The following is a 25935-nucleotide window of genomic DNA, read 5'->3' as shown; positions in this document are numbered from 1 at the left end:
TTCCTGAGCAGATGCCCTCATCTTTCATAGAGGAATCCGCTCGGCTGGATCCCCTCCCAGCCCAGTGGACAGTCTCACCCTTGAAGCTCTCTGCTTCCCTAGCCACTGATTGGATTACAGAGCCATCTCTGCAGAGCCTTCCCAGCCTGCGAATCTCCTGTTCATCAATGAGTAAGGAAATTTAAGGCGCCCATGATGGGAGAATCCCACCTGCCTGGACTTCATCTCCCCTGGATCACTTCTGAAGGAGCCTTCTCTACAAACCACAAAGGTGTATCCAAAGTACAATCACTAGTGGGAAGGACCCTTGCCCACCCCACCACCCTAATGGCTCCCCACATCCTGGATTAGTTGTAGAAAAGGGCTGATCTAAATCGCATATCCATTGGCATCTTGAAAACTGTCAACCCAGCAGCTGACATCCAGCTTCCCCAAGCATAGTCTGCCCAAGGCTTATAAAGTGGGGGACCTTCCTCTCCCCTGGCAGTGATTGGCATCCTTCTCATCTGTCACAGTAGAAAAACAATAGGAACATAATCGAGAGAAGTAAGGGTGAACACTGCTTTGCCCCAGCTCAGAGATGTCTGGATCTGGGGTAGGGGGTGCTTTTATGTGTGGGCATTTTTGTAACATAAGGGGTCCACCATAGGCACTGGAAAGTACCCAGAAGTATTCTTGCCATCTGCATGTGTCCTCTCCAACCTCCAAAACAAATGGGACTTCCCAGATCTGTCAAATCCTGCACTGAGCACAGTTGACCCAGTCTCTGGGTCAGTCATAAAGTATAATCAACCATCACCACTGTGCACCTCCCCCAGCCCAGATCTTCTGATTGCTGAGCCTGGGGTCGGGAGGAGCCGCCCTTCCCAGGCACCATCAACCAAATGCATGCCTCCACCAGACTGCAGAGAAGCCTCATGAATTTTTCACAAGATTCATCTAATAGTGGCTGAGCAGAGCCGAGAAAGCCACATCCCCAGTGCCTGTGCCAGCAGCTTGCAAAGAGTTAACCCATTAGGCCACATCCTGGTGAGCTCATCCCTGCTGGAGCCTGCTCCGTTGCTGGGATTCACAGCACACTGACTTCTGGATGTGGCCAGGGTGGCTTTCTCTGGCTGGGATGAAGGACTGGAGCAGGAACTTATCGCCACCTTCCTCTCTGAGCAAGCACCCAGTGGGTCCCGGGTCCCCCATCCTCCCTTGGGACATCGAGGACAGTAAGTAAGCAAGGGAAGGTTCCCTTCTGCCTTTTTCTTCCACCTCCCTGGAGGAAGGAGCTGGGGTTAATGTGGCTTTAGAGTGTTGAGTGTTTGAACTGGAGTTGGAGGCAAATGTGAGTGACAGCAGCCAGCAGGTTGGAGGGGACAGGCCAGGCAGTGCTGGTACAGCATGGTAGAGGGAAGTGTCTCTTGCCGTGCGCCCGGGAGAAAATAATGTTTGTGCCAAGGGTTTCTCTAGCCCTGCATGTATAACACGGGGTTTCCATCCTTGGAAGCCATTGGAGGGAAGGGGTGAGTAGGACTCTACCACCCAAACCTATTGGAACAGGAGCAAAAATTTCAGACAGTGAAGTTCAAGGTCACCCACAGACCCCAGCATGTGTGGGCCAGACCTCAGACCCAGCCTGCCCTTCTGGGCATCCCATACTGGACCTCAGAGGCGGTCCCAAGCGGTCCCTCCTTCCTGCAGGTGTGGCCCGTACCCAGGGCAGGTGCCAAGAAAACAAGGTGGAGAACACTGGTCCGTCTGGGCAGTCTTCATCTCAGGAAAAGGGGAAACAAGGCAGGCGTTTGGAAACACGGACAAAGACACGGCTCCGTCTGGCAGGCATGTGCGTAGGGACCCGCCTTGGAGTAAAGCTAGATGTGGTTACATACATTATCTCCAGAGCTGTTTTTCCCCCAGATCCTGCACACTGACTGTGTGGCCTGAACAGGAAAGTGAGGGGCACCCTCCAGATTGACTGTGACCTTAGAGAAAGCTTCCTTCTTAGAAGTCCTGTGAGCTGGAAACAGATGGGTGGCTATGGTGGCCGTGGTGACAGCAACAGCATATTCTGAAAGTCCCGGTGGCCTCTACTTTATCAGCACGGGCACAGGGCCCCACTTACCTTATCAGAGGAGTGGACTGTCACCAACTGGATGTCCTGGTAAGGAGAGGGGCAGCAGAGCAAGAGAAGGAAAAAACCTGTGGATGAGCCTGGACAAGCTGTTGCTGGGTGTGGCAGGAAGGGGAAGTCTGGAAGGGAGAGGGGAAGACCCTTCGCTTCTCACCCACGCTGGATGCTCCTTGGGAATAATAAATTAAGCCGTCACAGCACTTCCACACGGCAGCCCGCCTCACCTCTCTTCCTATCCCCATTCACTGGGCCAGACTCCTCCTCGCTGTTAGGTCATGTGTGCCCTTTCCTCTGTGTTAGGTCCTTGCAATTCCCAGAATAGCCCAGCTCCTATCAGAACTGGCTAGGTGGAGGGGTCTGGCAAGGAGAGAGGGGAAGAATTAGATAACTCCAGGCTCAGGGGCAGCGGTACAGTGAGGCCCCTTGTAATAAGGTTACAGATGGATTACAGGATGTGCAATTCAATTTGAACTTCTAATAATGCATTTTTTGGTATCTGTATGTGCCATGCCATGTTAGAACATTCTTATAGTGAAAACAAGTGTCTGTGGTTGATTTGAAGCTCAAACTTAGCTAGACACCTTGTAATTATACTTGCTAAACATGGCAACCCTGTTAGTATTGACCATAGCACATTTAAATGAGGGTAGCTCCAGGGAAGGACTAGAAAATGAGTTCTAAGACAAAGATGAACAGCTATAGAGGTGGTGGAATGCTAGGAAGGAAAATAGGGGGGAAGAAAAGAGAAGAATAAGGGGGTGTGGGGGAGACAGGGCTCTGTCCCTGAGAACACGTGGTGCAGGATTTGAGGACAGGCAGTTGTGAACTTTGGTTTACTCGTCTGCAAAATGGAAATGGTACTAATAGTACCAGCCTAAAGATGCTATGAGGATTTAAACGGATGCTCCAGGTGAGGAAAGCAGCACATACCAGGTACTTTATATTCAGCTGGTGGAATAATGGTGGTAAATTTGCACCTTCTCTGCCACAAGCCTCAGTCTGCCCTACTGGTCCAGCTCAGAGCTCCCGCCACAGAGCCCCCACATCCTTAGCAGCTCTGCCCTACAATCCCAGCCTGTTCAACCCCTTGCCAGATCAGCCACCATCATGGTGTTATTCACTGCCTGCATCCCAGTTCCAATATCCTCCCCACTCTTCTCAAAAACCAACCCCCAAGAGGAGTAAGAATAGATCTCAACCTGGGTTCTGAAGCCACATAGGCTCCAAAATCTCACATTCCCTCTTGCCTCTCTACTCACCAATGCGTAACTTTGGGAAAAATCACTTAAACCTCTCTGATCCTTAGTTTCCCCATCTGAAAAATGGGGTAGCAATCCTACTTCCTTCAGCCACGTGTTGGGGGGATTTGACCAGAGGATACAGACCAGGGGCTTAGCATGGCTCCCAACACACAATGAAGGTTGGGTGGCTAGTAACTAGTTATCGTTATTGTATGACATTGCTTGTACTGTGGAGAGGCAGCAGTTCGGGGTCCTAGAAGACTGTCAGAACTTTGGCCAGCAGAAGACCAACCTGTCTTCATGATGTGAACAGAGACTCAGGGGCAGAGGGAGGGCAGGGGAGGAGGAGTTGATCATATTGTTGATCTGAATGGCTTATAACAATTGGGTGAGAAGGGACAGGCCTGAGCCAGGGCCGGGTTCTCTGGCCCCCAACCAGACACCGGAAAAGCAAACAAATCCAAAGGAAACTGCTTTGCAAACCACCTGCAAAAGCATCTCCTCACTCCACCCACCATAACTCCTCTATTTAGCCATTTAACAAATGTTTGCCAGGCACAGTGGCACCACAGGTCTGTAATCCCAGCTACTCAGGAGACTGAGGCAAGAGGTTGGCAAATTCAAAGCCAGCCTGGGCTACCTAGCAAGACCCTGTCTTGAAATAAAATCAAAAGGAAAAAAGAAAAAAAAAATTAAAAGGGATATTGCTCAGTGTTAGAGTGTCCCTGGGTTCAATCCTGAGACTACCAAAAATTACTGAGTCTCTAGCCTCAGCAAATGCTGAGCAGTTGCTGGAGAGCACAGGAAATTGAGGGCGACCCAGCTCCAACCCCTGAAGGACTCTGGAGGGGAAGAAAGAGCTCCCAGAACTATAGGTACAGACACATATTGGGTCGTCTTTATTCACGTTAACCACTGTCCCATTAAGTGGTACATTTCAGACACTGAGGAATCTACTGAAAGGAATAGAATTCCTTATTATCTTGAACACTCATTGTAACTCACCAGTCTGCAGATCCTCAGCACTAAACCATAGGTTGGGACATGAATATATGGATATATTCTCTCCTCTCACTGAGGCGTCTCTTCATGGCCCTGAGTAACCCCCACCTTGGATCAATAGAAGACACCTCCATCCACCCCAGAAAATCCTTCATGTATCCTCTAGCTGGTTCCTCCCCACCCCTCCCACCACTGCTGTGAGGCTTGTCACCTTCATGAGCTCTAGAATGTTCTGTAAATGGAAACGCACAATATGTGTCTAGGTCATTTGTGGGTGTATGTTTTCATTTCTCAGGAGCAAGTTTATTTAGGAGTAGAATTGCAAGGTCAAAGGACAGATGGGTGTTTAGCTTTATAAGAAACTAGCAATTTTGCACACCCACAGCAGTGGCCAAGGAGAGCTCTGGTTGGTCCACGTTCTCACCACCATGCAGTACTGTGAGAGTTTTTTAAATTTTAGTCATAGTAGTGAATGTGTGCTGATATCTCATTGTGGGTTTAATGTGCATTGTCCTGTTATATAACATTTTTAAGCACTTTTTCACTCATTTTTATCTCATAATGGATAAATATTTTTAAATATTTTGCCCATTTTTCATTGACTATTTGATGAATAAGCTATAGCAGATACTTATTTTATAAATATCTCTCCCAGTCCAGAGCTCGCCTATTTATTTTCTTAACAATGTCTTTAAATAAGCACCCATTTTAAATTTTGATGAAATCTCTTTTTTTTTTATTGTTGTTGTTTCCCCCTCTCTTCTAAGAAATCTTTGCTCACCTCCAAGTCACAGATATTCTCCTGTTTTCTCAAAAGCTTTATAGCTTTGGCTTTAATATTTCAGTTCATAAAATTCATCTCCGATCAATTTTTGTTGGTGTAGGGTGGGTAAGAAAAGTTTCATTTTTTCTAACACAGGAATATCCAATTATTCCAGCATTTGTTGAAATAACTTTTCTTTTTTCCCATGGAATTCCTTTGGTGAATTTGTTGAAAATCAGTTATCCTCAGTGTTGGGTTTTTTTTTCCTACCTTCTCCCTTCCCTTTCCTTATCTGGATTCTCTTTTCTGATCACATGTCTACTTAAGCCAGGGATAAACTCTTCTTTCAAACCAGGACACAGGGTTCAAGTCACAGAGCCCAGGGCTTCATCACTGTGGGGTTCTGGGCATCTCAAGTGTAACCCCAGACCCTCTCACATCTAGGCCAAGGAGAAGAGAGCTAGAAGCCCCATCATGCAGCCCCTGTTGCTGGTTCCCAGTGGGACCGGCATCCCCGGAGGGTTCACTCCAGGTAAGGTTGAGGGAGGTTCAGGTCCTGGTTCAAGGCTTGAGAGATTCCCCCATCTACTGGTGGATTTCTAGGATTCATCCTTCAGAAACCAACACGCCCTGCCTTTCCTCACCATTTGACCTCCTTGCACAATGCCCAAGACAGGCACACCTCAGACCACACGTGTATCCTCATCATTCTGCCTGCTGTCTTGCCAGAATCAGGCTAAACTTAGGCACGCTGCTCCTCTTCAGCCTGGAATTTCCTTTAAGAGTGAAATGTTAGGACTCCCAAAGTGAGAAACTAGTAAAAAGGGTGTGGCTGCCCCTTTACTCCTGGAGAAATGCAGGGCTTCTGCCCTCTGCCAGGGGGCGCGAGAAAATTTACTTATTCAAAAGAGAGAACAGGTGGAAGGCAACCGCCACCTGCTGCCACACCTTTGCCATTCTACATCTGGGAAGGGGACTTGGGATGACTTCTTTTGTTGATTTCCATAGGGGAGAAACTGAAATTTGGTTTAAATGCCAACGGCAACCCTATTAACTCCTTGTCTGATAGACACTGGACAAAGCAACCAATCTCATTCCGTGTTGCAGTATGAGTGGTCTAAGAAATGAGCCCACAGTTCCTTATGGAATCTTCTTTAAGAACAATGGTCTGTCAACTATATCGGTTTCCAAGGCAAAGTGAAGAATCATCTTACAACGATGTCAGAGGGTCTAGGGATTTTTCCCAAGATGCTACTGTACCATTGATCCTCCTCCCTCCTACTTCCTTACCTCCAGGCCATCTGAACCCCAAAGTCCTTTATAAACAAATCTCCCCACATCCTCAATCTTTCCATAATTTTATTTCTTCATTTGACCCGAATTAAATGTGGGTCTCCTCTAATAACAATCTCTCTGCCATGCATGTCCTTTCCCACAAGCCTCCCCAGAAAAGTGTCACTCACAAACCCAGGAAAGCATCCTCCTAGCCCCCATCTGCACTTCCATGTCCCGATTCTCCACCCCCACTCAAAAATCAACATTTCTTTAAGAAAACTGATGGGGCCCTCCTTAGGGTTACCAAATTTAGCAAACAAATGTAAAAACTGCACACTTAAATTTGAGTTTCAGAGTTACCAAATTTAGCAAATAAATGTAAAAACCACACACTTAAAATTGAGTTTAGTATAAATGCTTCATGCAATATTTGGAATATACTTATACTTTTAAAAAAACTACTTGTTGTTAATCTCAAGTTTACATTAACGAGTGTGCTTCATTTTATTTAGCAACATGATCCATATTTGTTTATCTTTAAATCATATATATAGAGAGGATTTTTTTTGGTTTGGTTTTGTTTTGTTTTTTTTGGTACTAGAAATTGAACCCAGAGGTGCTTAACCCCTGAGCCACAGCACCAGCTTTTTAAATTTTTATTTATTTTATATATATATATATATATATATATATATTTTAATTTTGAGACAGGATCTTGCTAAGTGGCTTGGGGCCTCACTCAGTTGCTGAGGGTGGCTTTGAACTTGCAATCTTCTTGCCTCAGCCTCCCAAGTGGCTGGAATTATAGGCGAGCACCATTGCTCTCAGCTTAAATCATAGTTTCTTTTAAGGACTTTGTACTTGGATTCACAGTCCCCTTCCAGTCACATTCTGCTATCCTTACCTCCTTGCTTAGTAAATCTCCAATCTGTGCACGTCTTTCTACTTCCATTGCTGCAACCAAACACACCACCTTGTCCCTCACCTGAACTGCTGGGACATCGTCTAAATTGCTCTTTGTGCATCTCAGTCTTGGATTCCCTTATTTACTCTCTTTCCTGCAGCTGGATTGATTTACCTACTATGAAAATGAGAGCTCATCAATCTTCTTACCTAAACCCTTTATCACTTTCCATTGCCACTCTTTACCTTGGCCCTCAATACCTTCTATCCGATGCAGGCAAACTTTTCCTATACAGGACCCAATCGTGACTATTTTAAGGTTTTTGCAAGCCGTGCAGGCGGTTGAGCTGAAATTATAATTACAAAAGCAGCAATAAATAAGTAAATGAGCTTAGCTATTTAGAACATAAAATTTAAAATTTTATATAATTTTAGTTTATTACAAAATATTATTTTTCTGCTTTCTTCAACGATTTTTAAAAACTATTCTTGGCTTGCAGACTGTATAGGAACAGAGTGACCTGCAGCTGGCCACCCCCTGGTGGAGCTGATCTGAATCCTGCCTCCATTTCCAGCCTGATCTTTCACCCCTCCCTCAACACTCAACAAGCACTGGAGCCCCCAGCAAAGTCGCAGTCCTTACAGAGTCCCTGACAATTCACACTCTCAAAAGTCCCTTGAGACCTTGGTGTAGAAGTTTCCCCCCTGACCAAGCTTTACCCAGCTCCTACTGGTCTCTTTGTTTCCTTCCAATTAATCATCCTTCCAGGAAACTGGATTCTTGGCTCCAGGTGTGATTCGATAGCCACTTTATCCTTGACCTCATTGGCAGGAGTCATCATCAGTATGGAAAATGTCTGTTTTCCCTTCAGTCCGTAAGCTCTTATGTTCCAGACCGGTATGCCCTATTCTCCTGGGTGGGTCCAATGGCACATAAAATCCTTGAATAAATATTTTCAGTTGTCCAAATAGCTAGAATAAAGGTGTTTAAATGTCCTGATCAAAAATAAATCATAAACGTTTCAGGTGATGGATATGCTAATTACCCTGATTTGATTTGGTATCTGTAGGGGATTGGTTCCAAGACACCCTGTGGGGTACCAAAATCAGAGACTATTCAAGTTCTTTATATAATAGGGTTTAGTGGCTGTATATAACTTACACATGTCCTCCAATATACTTTTTGTATTTTTAATGGTTTTTATTAGTTATATATAATATTAGGATTTATTTTGACACAATCATAAAAGCATGGAATATAATTTGCTATCATTCAGTCCCCAGTACTTCCTCTCATCCTTCCCTCCTTCCTCCTCCATTCCCTTCTCTTTACTGATCTTTCTGCTATTTACTTATAGTTGTTTTGTTTAAGTAGTGTCTTATGGATACACATAATGATATCTCTAAATTATATATAATAAGCTAAAACATATAATAACGAAAACAACAAACACTATGTAAATAGTTGCTAGAGTAATATTATTTAGGGAGTAATGACAAGAAAAAGGTCTGTATATGTCCAATATAATTTTTTTTCTGAATTTTGACCCCAAATTGGTTGAATCTGCAGAGAGAGGTCGGTCAAAACACCACACTGTAAGTTATAAGTATGCCTAACTATTAGGAGTCAACCAAAACAAATAAATATTCTCTGTTAAATGAGTGAACTAAAATTGTAACACAATAGAAGAATCCACTAAAACAGAAGGTAGATGCTGCCTTTGTTGTATTCCTGAACAGCCCCCTCATCCCATCAGCAGGGAAGGTGTGGGCCAGTTGATTTGACCTTGAAGGTCAGGAACCACTTGGGTTAAACCAAGCTTATTGGAAGATAGGATATCTCCAGGAATAGACCTGTTTCTGGGAAAGGGATGGTGGTTTGCATATAGACTAAGACTCAGCTAGTCCTTATTCAAACTTCCTTAATTGGGGCTGGGGATACAGTTCAGTTAGGGGAGTGCTTGCCAAACACACACTAAGCCCTGAGTTCAATCTCCATTACTGGGAGAAAAAAAAAAAACTTCCCTAATTGCCCCAAATGCCTTTGTTAGGTTTGTTCTCATCGGAATCCAAAGAAAAGAACATATTGCATTTAGCAATTGCTTTTAATTGTCTTGGTTTGAACATTTTATGGATGTAGAATGTATACACAGAAAGAGGCCCTACCACAAATGGACTTCCCCACAAGTAGACTCCCGTGGAACCAGTGGCCAGGTCAGAACAAGAATGCTGCCAGGACCCAGAAGTTCCTATCTTGTACCCCTTCCAGTCACTGTGCCCACCCAAGGGAGCACTTCCCTGCCCTGTCCTGGCACAGATTGTTTTACAGGGTTTTGGATTTTATGTAAATAGAGTCTCATGGCACATATTATTTTGTGGGTAGCATCTCCTGTTGGTGAGACTCCTGTGTGGAGATTCTTTCCACTCTTCTATGGTTCCAACCAGCACTGCTTCATGGCCGAGCATGCAGCTTGCCTATCCCTGGTTGTATACCAAACCAGTTTCAGGATACTTCCAACTTGGCCTCCAGGGGAGAAGAACCCATCCTCCATTCTCAACCTGCTACCCTGAAGGCCAATAGACACTCAAATCTGTGATGAGTTAGGAAGTGTCCATCAGCCTCTGGGTTCCTCATCCCTTGTCCCCCTCTGAATTGTCAGGAATCTTAAAAGAAGTTGGGTGTATTCCGTTTTTAAAGGTTGCCATAAAACAATAACCACAAACATAGTGACTTAAAACAATACAAGTTTATTATCTGCCATTTCTACAGGCCTGAAGTCAAAATGCAAGGTGTCTGCACTGTTGCTTCCTTCCAGAGACTTGGAGGGAGAATCCTTCCAAGCCTTCCCTCCCAGCTTCTGGGGATTGCTGGCAACCCTTGATGCTCCTTGGTTTTTAGAAGCATTAATTTGATCTCTTCTCCCCCTTCACGTAGTCCTAAACTCTCAGTGTTCAATTTCCCTTTCCTGCTGGGTGTGGTAACACATTCCTGTAATCCCAGCAGCTCAGGAGGCTTACACAGGAGGATCTTGAGTTCAAAGCCAACCTCAGCAAAAGTGAGGTGCTAAGCAACTCAGGGAGACCCTGTCTCTAAAAAAAGTACAAAAAAAAATAGAGTTGGGGATGTGGCAGTAGTCAAGTGCCCACCAAGTACCAAAAAAATAAAATAAAATAAAATAAAAATTCCCTTTCCTTTCTCTTACAGTCATTGGATTTGGGTCCCACCTTAATCTAGGTTGATCTTATCTCAAGATCCTTAACCCTATCCACAATCCACATTCTGAGGTTCTGAGTAGACCTATCTTTGGGGAGCACAATCCAACAGTACAAAGAGTGAGGGTTCCCCTGAGACATCCAAACCAAACCCCAATATCTTAACTGAAATGTGGAAGGGTAGTTCTTCTCAGTGGACCACTTCCCCAGGTGATGCCTCCTGCCCCCACAGAGCTGCAGCAGCAGGACCAGGTTCTCCGACCACCTGCTAATTGCCAGCTGTATGCCAGGTGCAATGGGGATGGAAGGTAAGAAAATTCAGTCTTTACCCTGAAAGTGCTAGGAAAGGCTGGCCTGGGACAGAGGTTCATCACAGTTGACTTTGCTCCCCAGGGACATTTGGCCATGGCTGGAGATATTCTTTGAGGGAGAGTTTGTGGGTGACACTGGCATCTGATGAGTAGAGAGAGGCCAGGGATGTTGTTAAGCATTCCACAACCTACAGTCCCCCGTGTGGCCATGAATTATCTGATCCAAAATGCCAACAGGGCCATGGTTGAGAAAAGCCGCTATAGAGGGTTACAAAGAACCCAGAATCTTATCCAGACTGTAACAAAATGTTGTAAAATTCCCAGAGCCTCCTGAATTGGTGATTTCATGGGAATCTGAATTCTCCAAATTCAAGTTGATTCACAGGTCAATCTTTAGAAGTCTCCTAACCCAACTCCTTCATTTCACAGATGAGGAAACAGGAAACGAGAAAGAAAATGATTAAAACAGAAACCAGGGCTATTTCTTGAATATCTACAACATGTAGTGGTACCTTTTTGCAATTTGCCAGTTACAATAATACTATAAGGTAAATAACCTCTCATGCCTATTTTATATATGGAGCTACTATAGTTCTGGAGGCCTAGGTAACTTGCCCAAGATCCCATGGCTCGTAAGTGGAAAAGTTGGTTCAAAGTGTGGTCCCTCTGGTGCCAAAGACTCAGAGGTGTCCTCTGCATGTAGCCATTATGAGTAAGTTTAATGACTTTCTGGAACCTTGAAAAAATGGGCTGAATTCTCCCCAGCACAGTATTCCATCTCTGGCTTCACCCTGCCTGATCCCTTCTGTTTACAATGGTTCCTTGCCTCCATCCAGCCTGGTTAGAGTTAGAGAGAGAGAGAACGTGAGGAGAGAGGAAGGGAGGAGAGGGGAGAAGGGCGAGAAGGGGAGAAAATGACCTGCCCCTGCCTGACCAAAGAGAACTGCTTCTGGAACTTCAGTGATACCTAGAAGCACATCCCTTCTGCCAGTTCACTCTGCCAAGGATTCATCCTTCCTCCCAATTAAGTCAACTCCTTAATGACCCCCATTCTTTGGGGTTTCATGGACTATTGCATTCTAGATAAATAGATGATAGACAGACAGACAGACATCCAGCTAGATCCCACAGAGTGGCCCGATTTTCCTTGCCAAGTATAGCTACTATCAAAACCAATCATCCTCTTCCTTCAGGGGCATTTCATAAGATGAAGAATATTCCAATGCCAAAAAAAAGATGGAAGTACCTAATTGAGAATAAAAGACAGTTCTTTAAGTTGAATAAATGTAACATGAAAAGTTTACAATGGTGTTCTTATTCCTCAGACTGTGCTGTGGATCAATGTTAGAGAATTGCGAATGGAAGTCCTCCCATGCTCAGAGAAAGGTCACTTTAGGACAGAATGTGAAAAAGTCAAGATTCTTGTATTGGAAGCATGCTCAGGGCTCATCTAGACCAACTGTGATGCAGTGCAAAGAGCTTCATTGGAGTCCAAAGAACTCGGCCTGAAATCCTGACACAGCAATCCATGAAGTTGGGCCAGGGGATGGAGGGAAGTGAGGGCCAGCCACACTCCTACATTTCCCCAGGCCTGTGCCTCTGCCCTTGTGAAATAAGACTAAGCCTGGCTTTGTCCGGCCAAAAATATGATAGGTGCTTCCAGCAAGGCCTAGTGAGTCCTGCTTCCCCCTCTCTCAGAATCCAGGACTCCTTCCGGCCTGGCAGTGCTACCCCTCGTTGTACATTTCCTATGTACAAGGAGCAAGCCCTTCCCGGCCCAGCCCAACTGTCTTCCCAGGCACAGCTGAGAACCTCCGCATTCCAACTGCTCCATCACAGACTCCAATGTAGGAACGTGGCAATAACATGTCCTGAGCCTTCATGGCGAAATGCTAGAAATCACTATGCAGTGGGGAAAAGGTCCTACTAAAGATGAGCAGGCATCCTCATATGACTCTGGGTCGCAATAAGCAACACAAGATCTCCTGACACACTTTATGCTCTCTTCTCTCAACTCCACCCCACAGGAGAGAAAAATCACCTTTTATTTTATTTCTTATTTTTTTAAGCATTCTTTTTTGTTTTAACCTTTATTTACTTATTTTTATGTGGTGCTGAGGATCAAGCCCAGTGCCATGCACATGCTTGTGAGGCTAGCGCTCTGCCACTGAACCACAACCCCAGCCTCAGAAGATCGCCTTTTAAATGACAATTTAGCTTATGCAAATATGGCACAGGATCCGAAAGGAAGTGAACATCTGTGTGCCTGTGGTTACAAAAGCACATTGTGACTTTTTTTCAAAGCTTTTGGTAGCAGAGATCCAAATAGGCTCCCTCCCCACGGGTGTATTTGAATGTGAACTGGCAATTTTACAATTTCTATCCCCCCCCCCCCCCCCCCCCCCCCCCCCCCCCCCCCCGTCAGCGGTGAGGCCTGTAGAAATGCTTATTCTAGAAAGTGGGTGCATTCTGCTTTGGGGATGGTGGGGAAATAATCCACTGGTCAGGCCTGAGCTGTGGAGGAGGGAAATCCCCCAAATGGTTGAAGGGATTAAATTGAAGAAGGTGCTGAAAGTGAAAAACATTCAACAAAGATGAAATGCCTTAGGCAAGAGGAAAGAGCAGGTTCTAGAGTGTCAGGGCTCCAGACATCATCTCCTTTACCACAAGCTCTCTTTGGCTCTGGGGTTGGTAACAGTTACCAAAAGGCAAGTCCCCACTCCATATTTGGGTTTGGCTCTAGCCATTTAGCTGGCACTTTATTTGTGATGGAGTTGGGGTGGGATTCATTGTGATCTTGAGGAACAGCCTCCATTCTCGAGAAAACATTTTGGTGGCAGGGGGTGAGAGTGGTGTGAGAGGGTTGGGGGGGAATCTCCCAAATCCCACTCCTGAATAGGGATGTTAGCAAATGCTGAATTAAGAGGGGCCTGAGCATATCTCAGGGGAGACAATGGGCTTCTGCTAGAGAGACTTGGTTTGCATAGGTGGAGCAGGTCCTGAATTTGCCTTAAGTAGCCAGGTTAGAGAGAGGATTGGTGGGGGAGACAGTATTTACTTGCTTACTTGTTCAGTCAAGGATATGCAGGTTCTAGACACACCGGAGACAGCTGAAAGATGAAACAAGGTAGTGACTTGGTGAAAACCTCCAAGCAGGGTATCTGGACCCTCCCCGCCTCCCCTTCCTTCCAAACAAAACCTGTCTGCCATTAAGTATCTAACTTGGTCATGCATACTTTAATCACCTGTAAATATATAGGCATTTGCACTCGAACCCACATTTAATGAAAGACATTAATCTCATATTAATGGAATTTGATAAAACACCACTCTGGTGAAGCTTCTGGCAGGTGTCTGGTGTTTAATCCACACAGATATCCGTGACATCCCCTGAGTGGGGAACGGGAGATAAGAACCCCAGAGAGAGGAATGCGGTTGACTCTAGTGAGAAGCTGCAAAAGGCAGGATAGCTTGCTGGACTCCATAATTTTACAGGTCTAAAAACAGAGTATTTGTCCAATTTCTGTTATTATAATGAAATTCCTGAGGCAGGCTACTTTAAAGAGAAAATTGGTTTATTTCCCTCAGTTCAGAAGGTTCAAGGATTGAATCTGGCAATGGCCTTCTTGCTGACAGAGTCCCGAAGTAGTGTGGGGCATCACATGGTGGGAGACAGTGTGCTCATATGTCTTCTGATCCCTCTCCCTCTTCTACAAAGCCATGAGGATTCAATAACACGGTCCCCCTCCCCCAGTGATCTTATCTAATCCTAATGATCTCCGTGGTCCCACTTCTAAACATCATGGCTGGCCCAAGTTTCCACCCTCTTAATGCCTCATAGTGGGAATTCAGTTCCAACCCATGAAGCTTTGAGAGCCACATTCAGATCAGATTCTAACTGAAGCAAAAGGGAAGGTGGAAATCTGCTTTGATGTCACCAACCCAGAAGGTGGGGAAGGGTGGCATTTATATATTGGAAGATCACACTCTGAACCCCAAACATCACCGTCCTGGGCTGACAAGGTCCATGGAATCCCAGGGTGCACTGAAAAATGCTCCCCAGTCTGTGCATACCCTGGCATTTTCAAGAACAAGGGAAAAATCTGAGCTCTAGCCCTTCCTGATCCTGGGCTCTTAAACAAATCACTACACCTCCTTGGGCCTGAGCTTTTGATAGGTAAAAGAGGGCTACAGCTTAATGCACAATTCTGATTGAAACCTCATCAGTTAAGGAAGGAAGAGTTTAGGTGAAGTGCTAGGCACAGCCACACGCATACACATATTTACACATAGAGGATCACTCTTTGAATTGGCAAAGGATACCATTTATGGAGTACTTACAACGCGCTAAGCATCAATCCAAAGCATTACAGGTCCTAACTCCTTAACCCCTTTCGAAAGCCCTGGGAGAGAAGTAGTGGTATTACCCTCATTTTAGAGATGAGAAAACCAAGGTGATAGAGAAGGTTAAGTGACTCTAGATCACACAACTGGAAAGTGGTTGGGTTGAAAATAAGATACCACTCAATAAACTGCAGCTCTTATTTGACGTTGTAAAATGGCACCATTGTTTCCTGGTTAAATATTAAAACCAGGTGATTTGAATGACATAATATTTATCTCTCACCAAAAAAAAAAAAAAATACTAGCATGGGCATTGCTTATTAACATGGATTTCATCTGGTTTTCCTTTTGGTTTCTGCAAAAAAGACCTGCAATATTCTCCATTGAGAGACAGGTTGGAGAGGGATGCTGGGTAGAGAAAGGTCATTTGACAAGTATTCCTTTGACCTCATTCTTGTCTCTAACTTGCCATTACTAGGTGCCAGTCCTGAGCGGCCATGACGATGGAGACTCTCCCGAAGGCCCTGGAGGTAGACGAGAAGTCTCCAGAATCCAAGGATCTGCTGCCCAGCCAGACGGCCAGCTCCCTGTGCATCAGCTCCCGAAGTGAGTCTGTGTGGACCACCACTCCCAGGAGTAACTGGGAAATCTACCACAAGCCCATCATCATCATGTCGGTGGGCAGCGCCACCCTGCTCTTTGGGGTGGCCATCACCTGCTTGGCCTACCTCTTGAACGTGGATGATAAGACCAAGGTGGTCCTCAAGATGATAGGGCCCGCCTTCCTGTCCTTGGGACTCATGACGCTGGTGTGTGGGCTGGTGTGGGTCCCCATCATCAAAAAGAAACAGAAGCAGAGACAGAAGTCGAGTTTCTTCCAAAGCCTCAAGTTCTTCCTCCTGAATCGCTGATGGTGGCTTGACCAAGAGGAGATCCCGTGATCACTACTTTCACATCCCCATTTCCTCCTTGGGATGCCAGAGATGGAGGCAAACCCTGTTCTTAGCGCCCCCTGGGAAAGAGAGCTCAGGGCTCCACCCATGTGCAGCCTGGAAGCGCTGCTGGCTGAGTCTCCACTGTTGCTGATGCTTCTTTCAGATCCTTTCTTTGCTCTCTTGCCCTTCTCTCACATCCGGACATCATCGGACTTTCTCTGCCAAGGGCAGTGCATGCTGGGAAACTCCCTGGGGGTGGGCTACACCCCAAGGAGAAACTCACGTTTACATATCTGAGTGCCTGAGCTGGATTCCGCATTTGCATCTTTCTGGAACCAAAACTGACCAAAAGAAGTCCTTTACGGAGGAGGAGGGAAGGCTGAATTCTGGCCCGCTGGGCTTAAGAGCTCCAACTTCCTTTGGCAGTCAAGACACTAACTTGTGTTTCAGGAGACCAAACAAGTCACAAGTAGAAAACATTCCACAGACTGAACCCTGGAGGGGGGTTGGGGAAATACACTGTCCAGGAAGGCACATCCCTCTGGACATGGCTCTGAGTGAGCCAGCTGAGGACATTTCATACTCGATAATAGAGAATTTACACTGCAGACAAGGGGCTAGGCTAGGACTGTCAAAGTTCCCCTTGATTTACCAACTCCCTTCTCACTCTCTGCTTTCACCCTGACAATTAGCCAAGGACAAATGCATGATGTCCCAACTTCCTCTTTCCCTTCCCTCCCCAACCCCATCTCCTCTACCCGATTTCCAGAACAGCAAGATGGAAACTTGCAGAGGGATTCTGTAAGATGATATTCCTCTTCATCTTTCTCGAAATGAAAATGGAATCAATCCTTTGCCACATCTGAAATTGTCGGTAGAGTTCCAAAGAGGGAATTCACTCTAGAAAACCCTACCTTCTCTTATCCCTGTCCCAGCCCACCAAACAAGAAAATATTTAACAAGTCTCCCTGATCTGGGCCAAACCCTGGGTTGTGAGCAAGCTAGGCACGGTCCCTGCTTCCATCCTGCTTCCCAAAGTGAGAGACGCAGTCAAGCCAACTCGCACTTAGAACATCCTATGCCGGGTTCTTGGGGGGTAGTTGTGGGAACATGAGAGGTGTTTAACCTAAACTGAGGAGAGGGCAGAGAGATTTCCTGGAGGCAAGGTCATCCAAGATGAGAACCGAAGGGAACAAGAAAAAAAGAAAAAGTTAGCAAAAGGGGAAAGAAAAAGTATTTGAGGAAGCAGGAACTAACCGCCTTACATGTACAGAAACTTGGGGCGGGGGAAGGGAGCGTGATAAAATTAGGATTCTGCATGCCACTTCCCTAAACTCCCAGATGTTCTGTTTCACCCCGTCTCTCAGCCTGCTCCCACCTGCTTTCCCAAGTGCCTTAGGTGCATCTTCTCCTGGGGGCACATTGCTGTCCTCCTGGAGTCTATTGGGGCTGGAAGTAGGTCTCCAGAGGGCCACCGAGCAGAGGGTGCCCACAAGATAAGTGCTCCTGAAACTTCCTGTAGCAACCAAGAGGCCCTTAGATGGAAGACTAGGAGAAGCACCTGTGAGGCCACTGCACTAGGCCAGGCCAGAGACCCAGAGGGCAGCGGTGGATGCTGAGGTGGGAGGACAGCTGCACTAGAATCACTCCCTTAACTCCTCAGCCTTCCAGCTTCTCGAATCTCCATGGCAACCTCTCTCCAATCAGCCTCCAGGTGTCTCCATCCTTCACAGTGGTTCCATATGCAGAGTCCCAATCCATCCTGTTCCTGCTGCATTGTGGGAAATTCCATGGAGGCAATGGATACCCTCAACCTCCCTACCTGAGAGTCCAGGGAGCCCGTAGCCTTTCAGGCTCACCTAGGATAGTCATGTCCTGACCCATGTCAGCATGGCCAAGTATTCATTCCAACTCACAAATCCCCTGCCCACAGGTGGGTCAGGACTAATGTTGGAGTTGTTGCAAGTGCTATGTCACTAATTGAATTTCTATTCCCTCAAGTGACAGGACTTGCAGACCATTTCCCTTTCTTCTGATATCAACACAGATCTAAGACCAGCCTGTAATATTGCTCCTGCATTCCCAAAGCTCGCCTCAGTGGGAGTACTCAGGATGGGCTCCCAGCTGGTGCACCTGAAATCTGCACTCTGCACGCCTCCTTTCATCAGCCCGAGAGCTTGGACTCTGGGCGTAGCTGTGGGAGGAGGACCTTTGCGGATGTTCCTATCCTGCATGTCTAAGTGGAAGGAAGTTTGGGTACCACCATGACTTCAGCAGTATCTGCCCCCATTTCCTGCTCCTCACGCTAAATGTTTAGCAGAGAAAAATGAGAAAAGGCTATGAAGAAAAATCCTGAGCATCCACTAGGATTCCCCCATGTGAGTGTGAGCCAGGGAATATGCTAGGGACACCCTGAGACAGGACCTCTTAGAGGCTTTTGTCAAAGATCATTGCCCCTGATGGATGCCTGAGGTGTTGGATGGACCTGTGTGAGCGTAGGCAGCACATACGTCCTGTTTCCCTTGCAGTGACCGTTTTCATGCCTGTGGATGGAAGGACAGGACCAGCATCTGTGTTTTCAGCTCACTGATTTGTGTTATTGGCCCCTCCTCCCTATAGCTGTTCTGTTTTGGAGACTTCGATCTAATCAGAAGCCTAAAGGAATCAATGTCATGTCATGTTGAATTATATTCTATTTAATGGTGTCTGCTGTGTTCTCATTCTGTTTCATCAGGAACTCAAACAATATGTCCATGAAATCTTCTCTCCTCTCCCACATTGCTATATGTTCTTTCCCATAGAATGACTCCTGGAAGAAAAGGGACATACACAGTTCCCTGAGCACCTCTTAGGATCTGATGGCCCTACTCTGAGATGCTAATGGAACAGAAAGACCAGCCCCTAACTCTTTTCATCCCCATGAGCCCAGCATTGGAACCAAGAAAGTGACATGGAGAATCTTCCAGAATGATCAGTGGTCCAGGAGGCGGGGAGGCAGCTGCTCCAGGGACAGCCGGTCAATGCCCCGGGTCCCAGAGAGAAGACTCCAACACAAGCCAAAGCAGAAAATTACCCATCTGGGTCCTGCCTTCATCCTTCTCTCCAGAGCTCCAAACCTATGTTCTCAGCACCTGGAAGAATGGCCAGCCCCTGGCTGAGGCTGCCTCCTATACAGACTCACTCGCAGGTCTAGTCTCCACCAGCCCAGCCAGAACCTGGCATTGTGCAGTCAGCTCAAGCAGTCTCCAGGGTGGGGAACCTCAGTGCCTGAGGGACCATGCTCACTTCCCCCGTGGCCGGCAGGTATAGGTAGAAAGAATTCCAGGCCACCTCCCAGTCCAGGTCTCCTACCCCAAGGAGAAGGAAGGTTCACTAAAGGTCACCCCAAGAATAAGACCATCTCCCACTACCCTGCAGGGTTCCCTGGCAAAAATCTCCAGGGTGACCACAAAGAGGAGGAAAGGGAATACTTGTTAAAAGTCCCTCAAATAATCACATAGAGTAAGTTGGGCTCACCCTCAATAAAGGAAAAACTGTCAACATGAATCATCTGTCTGTCTCCTGTGGGGCCACCTAGGAGACCTGAAGGAGAAGGGAAGCATGATTCTGCCATGGCAGCAGCTGTGTAGATCATTCCCCAGGTCCCTGGGTCCTCCCCTTGTCCTCAGATGGGCTCTGGATGCATCCCTCTGGAAGAGGGTAGCCATTGGCCTGACATTGCAATCTCCCGAGCACCTGCCACACACCAGACATCAGAGCTGGGGATGCAGTGATGGAGATGTGACCTCTGACCTCAGAAAGCAATCAGGCTAGTCCCCAGAGGATAGAGACAAGCAGGTCGTTTGTTATGATACAGACAGGGACAGAGGAAAGCAGGGATGCTCAGAGATTGGCACCCAAGTCAGTCTGGCCCCACCCAACCTGTCTCTCTGGTCTTCTGGAATAGATCCATGCTGGGTTTCCACATCAGAGCTAGATAGGAGAACCCCAGGACAAGAGGAAATGGGGCCCCCTGTTGGTTAGTGGGGGTGCTGCCCATAAAAACCAAAGCACCCCTCTGGTTGTATTCACTATTATACTTCTTGGTTATGCTTTCCACAGCCTCCTCTAGAACCTGTCCATCATAGCCTTCAACTTCAGAGGGGCCACATTTGAAGAATATTCTCGGGGGGCGGGGGTTCAGTGGCTCTTCACACTACCCCTGCCAAGTTACACTTTTGTACTGAAACCCAGTCCTCAAAGAAACAGCCTAGCTGTTTCCTGGCAAGAGGATCTTCCTGACATTTCTTCCCTAGGTCCCCATCTCTGCCTCATTCTAAGCACTTCTCTGAATGATTTCTTCTCTGAATGATTTCTTCTCTGAATGATTTCTTCTCTGACATTGGCTTCCGGTTCTTTTCTGTGTGATGGGGGCTTCCCAAACAATCCCAAACATCGAAATACCTAGTGGACACTCTGTTAGCTTCCCAGTGTGGCTATAAAAAATGTGCAACATAAATTTGTAGCTTAAAACCACATAAATTTCCCATCTAACGGTTTTGGAGGTTGGAAGTCCAAAGTGGATCTAATAGGATTTTAAGCAAAGTGCAATCCAGGCTGCTTTGCATCTGAGCACCAGGCAGACCTGCCACTCACTGTTTCCAGGCTCTGGGAGCTGTGTACATCCCTCAGTGGTGGCCCCTCCAATCTCAAGGCCAGCAACCTCATCAACCTGGCCTCTCCTCTCATCACCTCTCCTCTCATCACCAGCTCAGTTGGTAGAGTGCTTGCCTCTCATGCATAAGGCCCTGGGTTCGATCCCCAGCACCATTAAAAAAAAAAAAAAGTCTTGAAATAAAAAAAAACCTTCATTGGTTTTTTTGGGCTTTCTATGAGGCCCTGATGTTGAGTTTTTATGTTGGGCCCACTTGGATAATCTAGGATAATCTCCCAATTGCAAAATCATTGTATTAATTTGCTAGGGCCACTGTAACAAAATACCACATATGGCTGGCTTAAACAACAGCGATTTAAATTTAAATTCCAGAAATTTTATTTCTGGAAGCTGGAAGTCTGACTTTAAGAGGTTGGCACGGTTGGTTTCTCTGGAGGCCTCTGTCTTTGGCAGCCTTCACCTCCCATAGAGGCTCTCCCTGGGCTCCTTGACCTTGGACCACTCACTTCTCCACACCTATATATCACCTTAACGACTGCAAATGGGTGAATAAAAGTACTCACCTTCTTCAGAGCACTATTTGGAAAAATCCACAGAAGGCTCTAATATATCAACCACTGGATAATGTAATTTATTTATTCATTATTACCCTCATAGTGAGGAGCAAAGCAGCTGTCCCACCAGATCCACATGTCCCAGAACCCCTTGCATTCAGGCATGACTATCAGCAAAGCAACGTGAAGCAGAAGTTGCATGTGACTCTGCCGGCTGGGCCTTTTAGAAAGTCTCCTCCTGGCTCTTTTATCCTAGCTCTGTACAGAGTCACTACAAGAAAGGAACCTGAAGCCCAAGTTATCAAGGGCAGAAAAGCCCCATGAAGACCAGGGATACTATGCTGAATGGGTCTATGAACTAGAAATAAACTTTGATTTTATAGAGTCACTGAAATGCTGGGGTTTAGTTGTTACAGCAACTAGCAATTCCCCTACAAACACCACTCTAAGCCAAGTGCAATCCATTTTTCTGATTATTTTATCAGTTCCTTACCTTGTCTCCTCCCTCTGTCTTGATCTCTCCTAATCAATCTATGCTACATGATACACCAAAGTAACCTTTTCCCAAATGAAAAATCTTCCAAAATGTAAAGTCCCTCCATGGCTCCATACTGTCCTGTTGTGAAGTCTCAGCTCCCCAACTCACCCCGTGAGGCCTCACCTCTTGCCATTCCCTTCCGAGCAGCAAGCCATGCTCAATTCCCTTCAAACTTCTTTCAGATCCTCATTTCCCTTGCTCTACTCCATCTCTGTGCTTCACTCAGCGATATTCCATTTATCCACAACACCATTCCTCTCTCCTCCCTTCATTTGTCCAACTCAATTTCACTCTTCATCCTTCTTCTTTTTTTTTTTCAAGTTGTACTTTCTCCTTCTACCAAACTGCTCATGCTTATCTAATAAATTCGGCTTGAGAGGAAAAAAAAAAAAACTGCTTCTTGGTAAGAAGCAGTTCTTCTCATGGGAAAATGAGAGGTTTGATGCTAAACAGAACTGGGTTCCAAACCTGACTCTTCCAGCTATATTATATAAGTTTCCATTTCTATCTCAGAATTCCAGGTATGCATGAAGAAAGTAAGTACCCCATAGGCCCTTGTAAGAGAAAGTGCCAACAGAATATACACACACAGCAGGTACTGTGGTTGGAAGGTTTGTGTACCCACAAATTTCACAAGATGAAATCTAATCCCCAAGATGATACTAGGAGGTGAGTCCTTTGAGAGATAGCCAGTTTGTCTTATGAGAGGGATTAGTGTCCTTATAAGAGACCCCAGAGAGCTTTCTCGTTCTCTGCCATGTGAGGTTACAAGAAGCCAGCCATCTGCTAACTGCAAGAGGGTCTCCTCCCAAACTGACCATGCTTGCACCTTGACCTCAGACTTCCATCCAAATTTGTACTATGAGAAATAAACTTTGTTATACCAGCCTAAATGGTCTCAGACAGTAGGAATTCTACAAAATGCCGACATTGTTATTATCTTTGTCCCAGGAAGAGAGAATTCCAGGCTAAAACCACAGTGCAAGGATTTCCAAATCCTTGGTAAGTACAGATTTGGGCTTGAACATGTAAAGCCATAAATAGATTCTTCTACGTGTGACCCTGATGCCTGATTTTGAACAAAGAAATGCAATATTTTGGCAACCAATGACAGGTTTCATACCAGTAGTATTACAGTAATTATTGGAGATCCTCTTAAGACGGAGATGAATTTGCATGAGCACATGTTCCCTTAGAATTTTGCTCAGAGTCCATGTAAGAATCTCCCAAAGTTCAGGTAAGAACACCAAGTAAATAAATAATCCTGGGACTGTAGCCAGCCGAGTGTTCATTCACCAGGAAGAGAAGAAAGGCCCCATTGAAGGTGCCTGCAGTCCTCACCCGTCCCCCTGGGGAGAGGGAGTGGCCTGCTTTCCCTTTGAGGACTGGGTTTAGTAACCAGACTTGGCATTGGCACCAAGTCCAGAGCAGCCCCATTTCTGGTTAACACAACAATAGCATGAAAGGGAGTAAGGCCAGCTCCTGGGAAAACCTATGTTAGTGAGAAGAGACCTGCTGGGGTGGGTGTCCGCTGGGTGTGGTCCCCACGTGGCCAGCCAGGCTGCTGGAAAACTAGGCAAGTCAGCTCAGCTGGGAGGAGGAGGGGGAGGGCCAGGGACAGAGCTGGATGTGGGAAGGGCATGGGATGGCTTGGGAAGCCTTTTCCCAGGCAGCCCATGAAGACAGGATTTTTCCACTCATTGAGTCAGCAAATAGCTATTAAGCACCTTGCTGGTGCTGTTCTGGGCCGCCGCAGGAAGAGGGAGTTGAACAAAACACACCAAAATTCCTGCATTCTGGCACTTTCTCCCTAGTAGAAGCAGATAGACCATAAATAAGGACCCCTGACGCCAAATAAAAAGGTGCTAGAGAGTTTTAGGGGTTATCAAGAGGCTGAAGGGATAGAGAATGGAGGCAGAGGTGCTATCTGATCGTGTGGTCCAAGATGTCTTGAAGGGGGGTCGTTTGCCTTTAGACCTGAATGAAGGGAAGGAGGCAGACAAGTGAAGATTTAGGGAGAACATTCCAAGAGAGGGAAGAGGAAAGCAAGGGCAGAGGAGATCCATGAGAGTGGAGACCTCAACTGCTATATAATTTATATCTTGAATGTCCCCCAAAGACTCATGTTTTAAAGACTCAGACCCAAGCATGGTACGATTAGGAGGTGGTAGAGCCTTTAAGAGGTGGGGCCTAGTGAGAGGAAGTTAGGTCATTGGGGTCTGCTCTTAAAGGGGAAGTTGGGACCCCAGCCTCTTCTTTTCCAGTCACCTTGAGATACGTAAGCAGCTTGTTCTCCCCTGACCCGGTATGGTGCCTCACACCAACCGAAAGGCAACAGGCCCAAACAGGTCAAGAACTGAAACCTCCAAAAGTGGGAGCCAAAATAAATCTTTTCTTTTTATAAGCTGATTACCTCAGGTATTCGTTACAGTAAAAGAAAGTTGACTGACACTCTGTTTGGTTTGGATGTAAAATGTCCCCCAAAAGCTCATGTGTTAGGCAATGTAGCAAAGCTCAGAGGTAAACGATTGGATCACGAAGGCTCTGATCTCATCCGTGGATTAGACCACTGATAGCTGAGTGGACCAGTGGGAGCTGGGACACAACTGGAGGAAATAGGTCACTGGGACTGTACTCTGGGAGGGTTTATCTTCTCCCCACCCCTTCCGCCTCACTTTCCTCTCCTCCACCCTGCCCTTCCACCACGAGATTCCGCTTTACTCAGATCCACAGCAATGGAGTCAGGCAACCATGGACTGAGCCTCTAAAACCATGAACCCCCAATAAACTTTTTCTCCTTTAAGTTGTTCTTGTAAGCTATTTTGGTCCCAATGACAGAAAGCTGACTAACACACACACACACACATATACCATCACCTCTCTTCCTCAACTCCCTTCTGTCCTTCGCACTGTGATGAGACATCCATCCATTCCAACTGCCCTGAGGTGAGTCTTGGGCACCGTGTTGTCTGTCCTGTAGCTGTGAGGTAACCCATGTCATGTGGGTTGTTCCTCCTACTTTCTTTGTTTTACAAAAACTGGATTTTGTTTTTGTTTGTTTTGTCTCATTGTGTTATGTTGCCTGGCCACAAGACTGACAAGAACAATTTAGAGGAGAAAAAGGCATTTTGAGAGGGCTCATGCTTTCAGAGGTTTAGTCCAAGTTCAGCTGACTCCATAGATCCAGGCCTGAGGTGAGGCAGAACATCATGGCAGAAGGACCTGGTGGAGGCAGCTCAGGACATGGCTTACCAGGAAGCAGAGAGAGAGAGCTCTGCTCATCCAGGACAAAATATAAACCCTCAAGGCACACTCCTAGAGACTTACCTCCTGCAGTCACACCCTGACGGCTTACAATTACCACCCAGTTAATCCATGTCAGTGGACTAATCCACTGATTAGGTTACAACTCTCATAACCCAATCATTTTACCTCCTAATGTTCTACATTGTCTCACACCACACACACCCAAATAGGAACGCTTATCACATGCAGTCCCTTTTAAATGAATTTTGTAAGTTAAAATATTGTGGAGTTTCAGTTATGCGAGATAAATACTTTCAAGAAGAAAAAAAAAAATTGGTAGCAGATAGGTAGGTTCTAGTACCAAACCCAGCAAACAGCCTGGTCCTGGGACATTAGGATTTGTATCTCTGACAATTCTTGCTGTGTCCCCAGCAATGAGTTCAGAGCTGAGTGGCAGCAGAAATGGCCAATAGAACCAAGTGGGCTAGAGGGTGGGACCTTAAAAGTGCAGCAGACTCAGAAGAGCACCATTCCCCTGCTAGAAGAAACCTTAAGGTATGACAGGGAAGCATTCTTCTCTGGAGGGAATAATCGTGGAGGATCACATCCCTGGAAACCGGGAGGAGCAGGAAGATACAGAGGGACTTGGAAAAACATTGAGTTGAGTCGGGGGAATCTGGAGGAAAAGTTTCCACCTTCCAATCATCTGGGAGTTTCCAGGAATTATAAAATGAATCTACTCAGTAAACACTCATTGCTGGGTTACCAAGAAGACAGAGCCACTCTCTAACTGAAAGAGATGCCCATCTAATGAGGGAGACTGAGAATCAAACAAAT

General features: G+C 46.2%; 1 protein-coding gene across 1 annotated transcript; it reads left to right on the top strand.

The window, feature by feature from the left end:
- Positions 1 to 751: 751 nt before the first annotated feature.
- Pirt (phosphoinositide interacting regulator of transient receptor potential channels) lies at positions 752 to 18811 on the top strand. Its single transcript, XM_046465105.2, has 2 exons — positions 752 to 1217; positions 15650 to 18811. The coding sequence occupies exon 2, from the start codon at positions 15669 to 15671 to the stop codon at positions 16080 to 16082; it is 414 nt and encodes a 137-aa protein (XP_046321061.1). The 5' UTR covers positions 752 to 1217; positions 15650 to 15668; the 3' UTR covers positions 16083 to 18811.
- Positions 18812 to 25935: the final 7124 nt, after the last annotated feature.

The sequence above is a fragment of the Marmota monax genome, unplaced genomic scaffold, assembly GCF_021218885.2.
Source record: "Marmota monax isolate L192 unplaced genomic scaffold, Marmota_monax_Labrador192_F-V1.1 WCK01_AAM20220418_F8-fsc00801, whole genome shotgun sequence".
NCBI lineage: Eukaryota > Metazoa > Chordata > Mammalia > Rodentia > Sciuridae > Marmota > Marmota monax.
The sequence above is the reverse complement of the archived record's forward strand: the minus strand, read 5'-3'. Positions and strand labels throughout refer to the sequence as shown.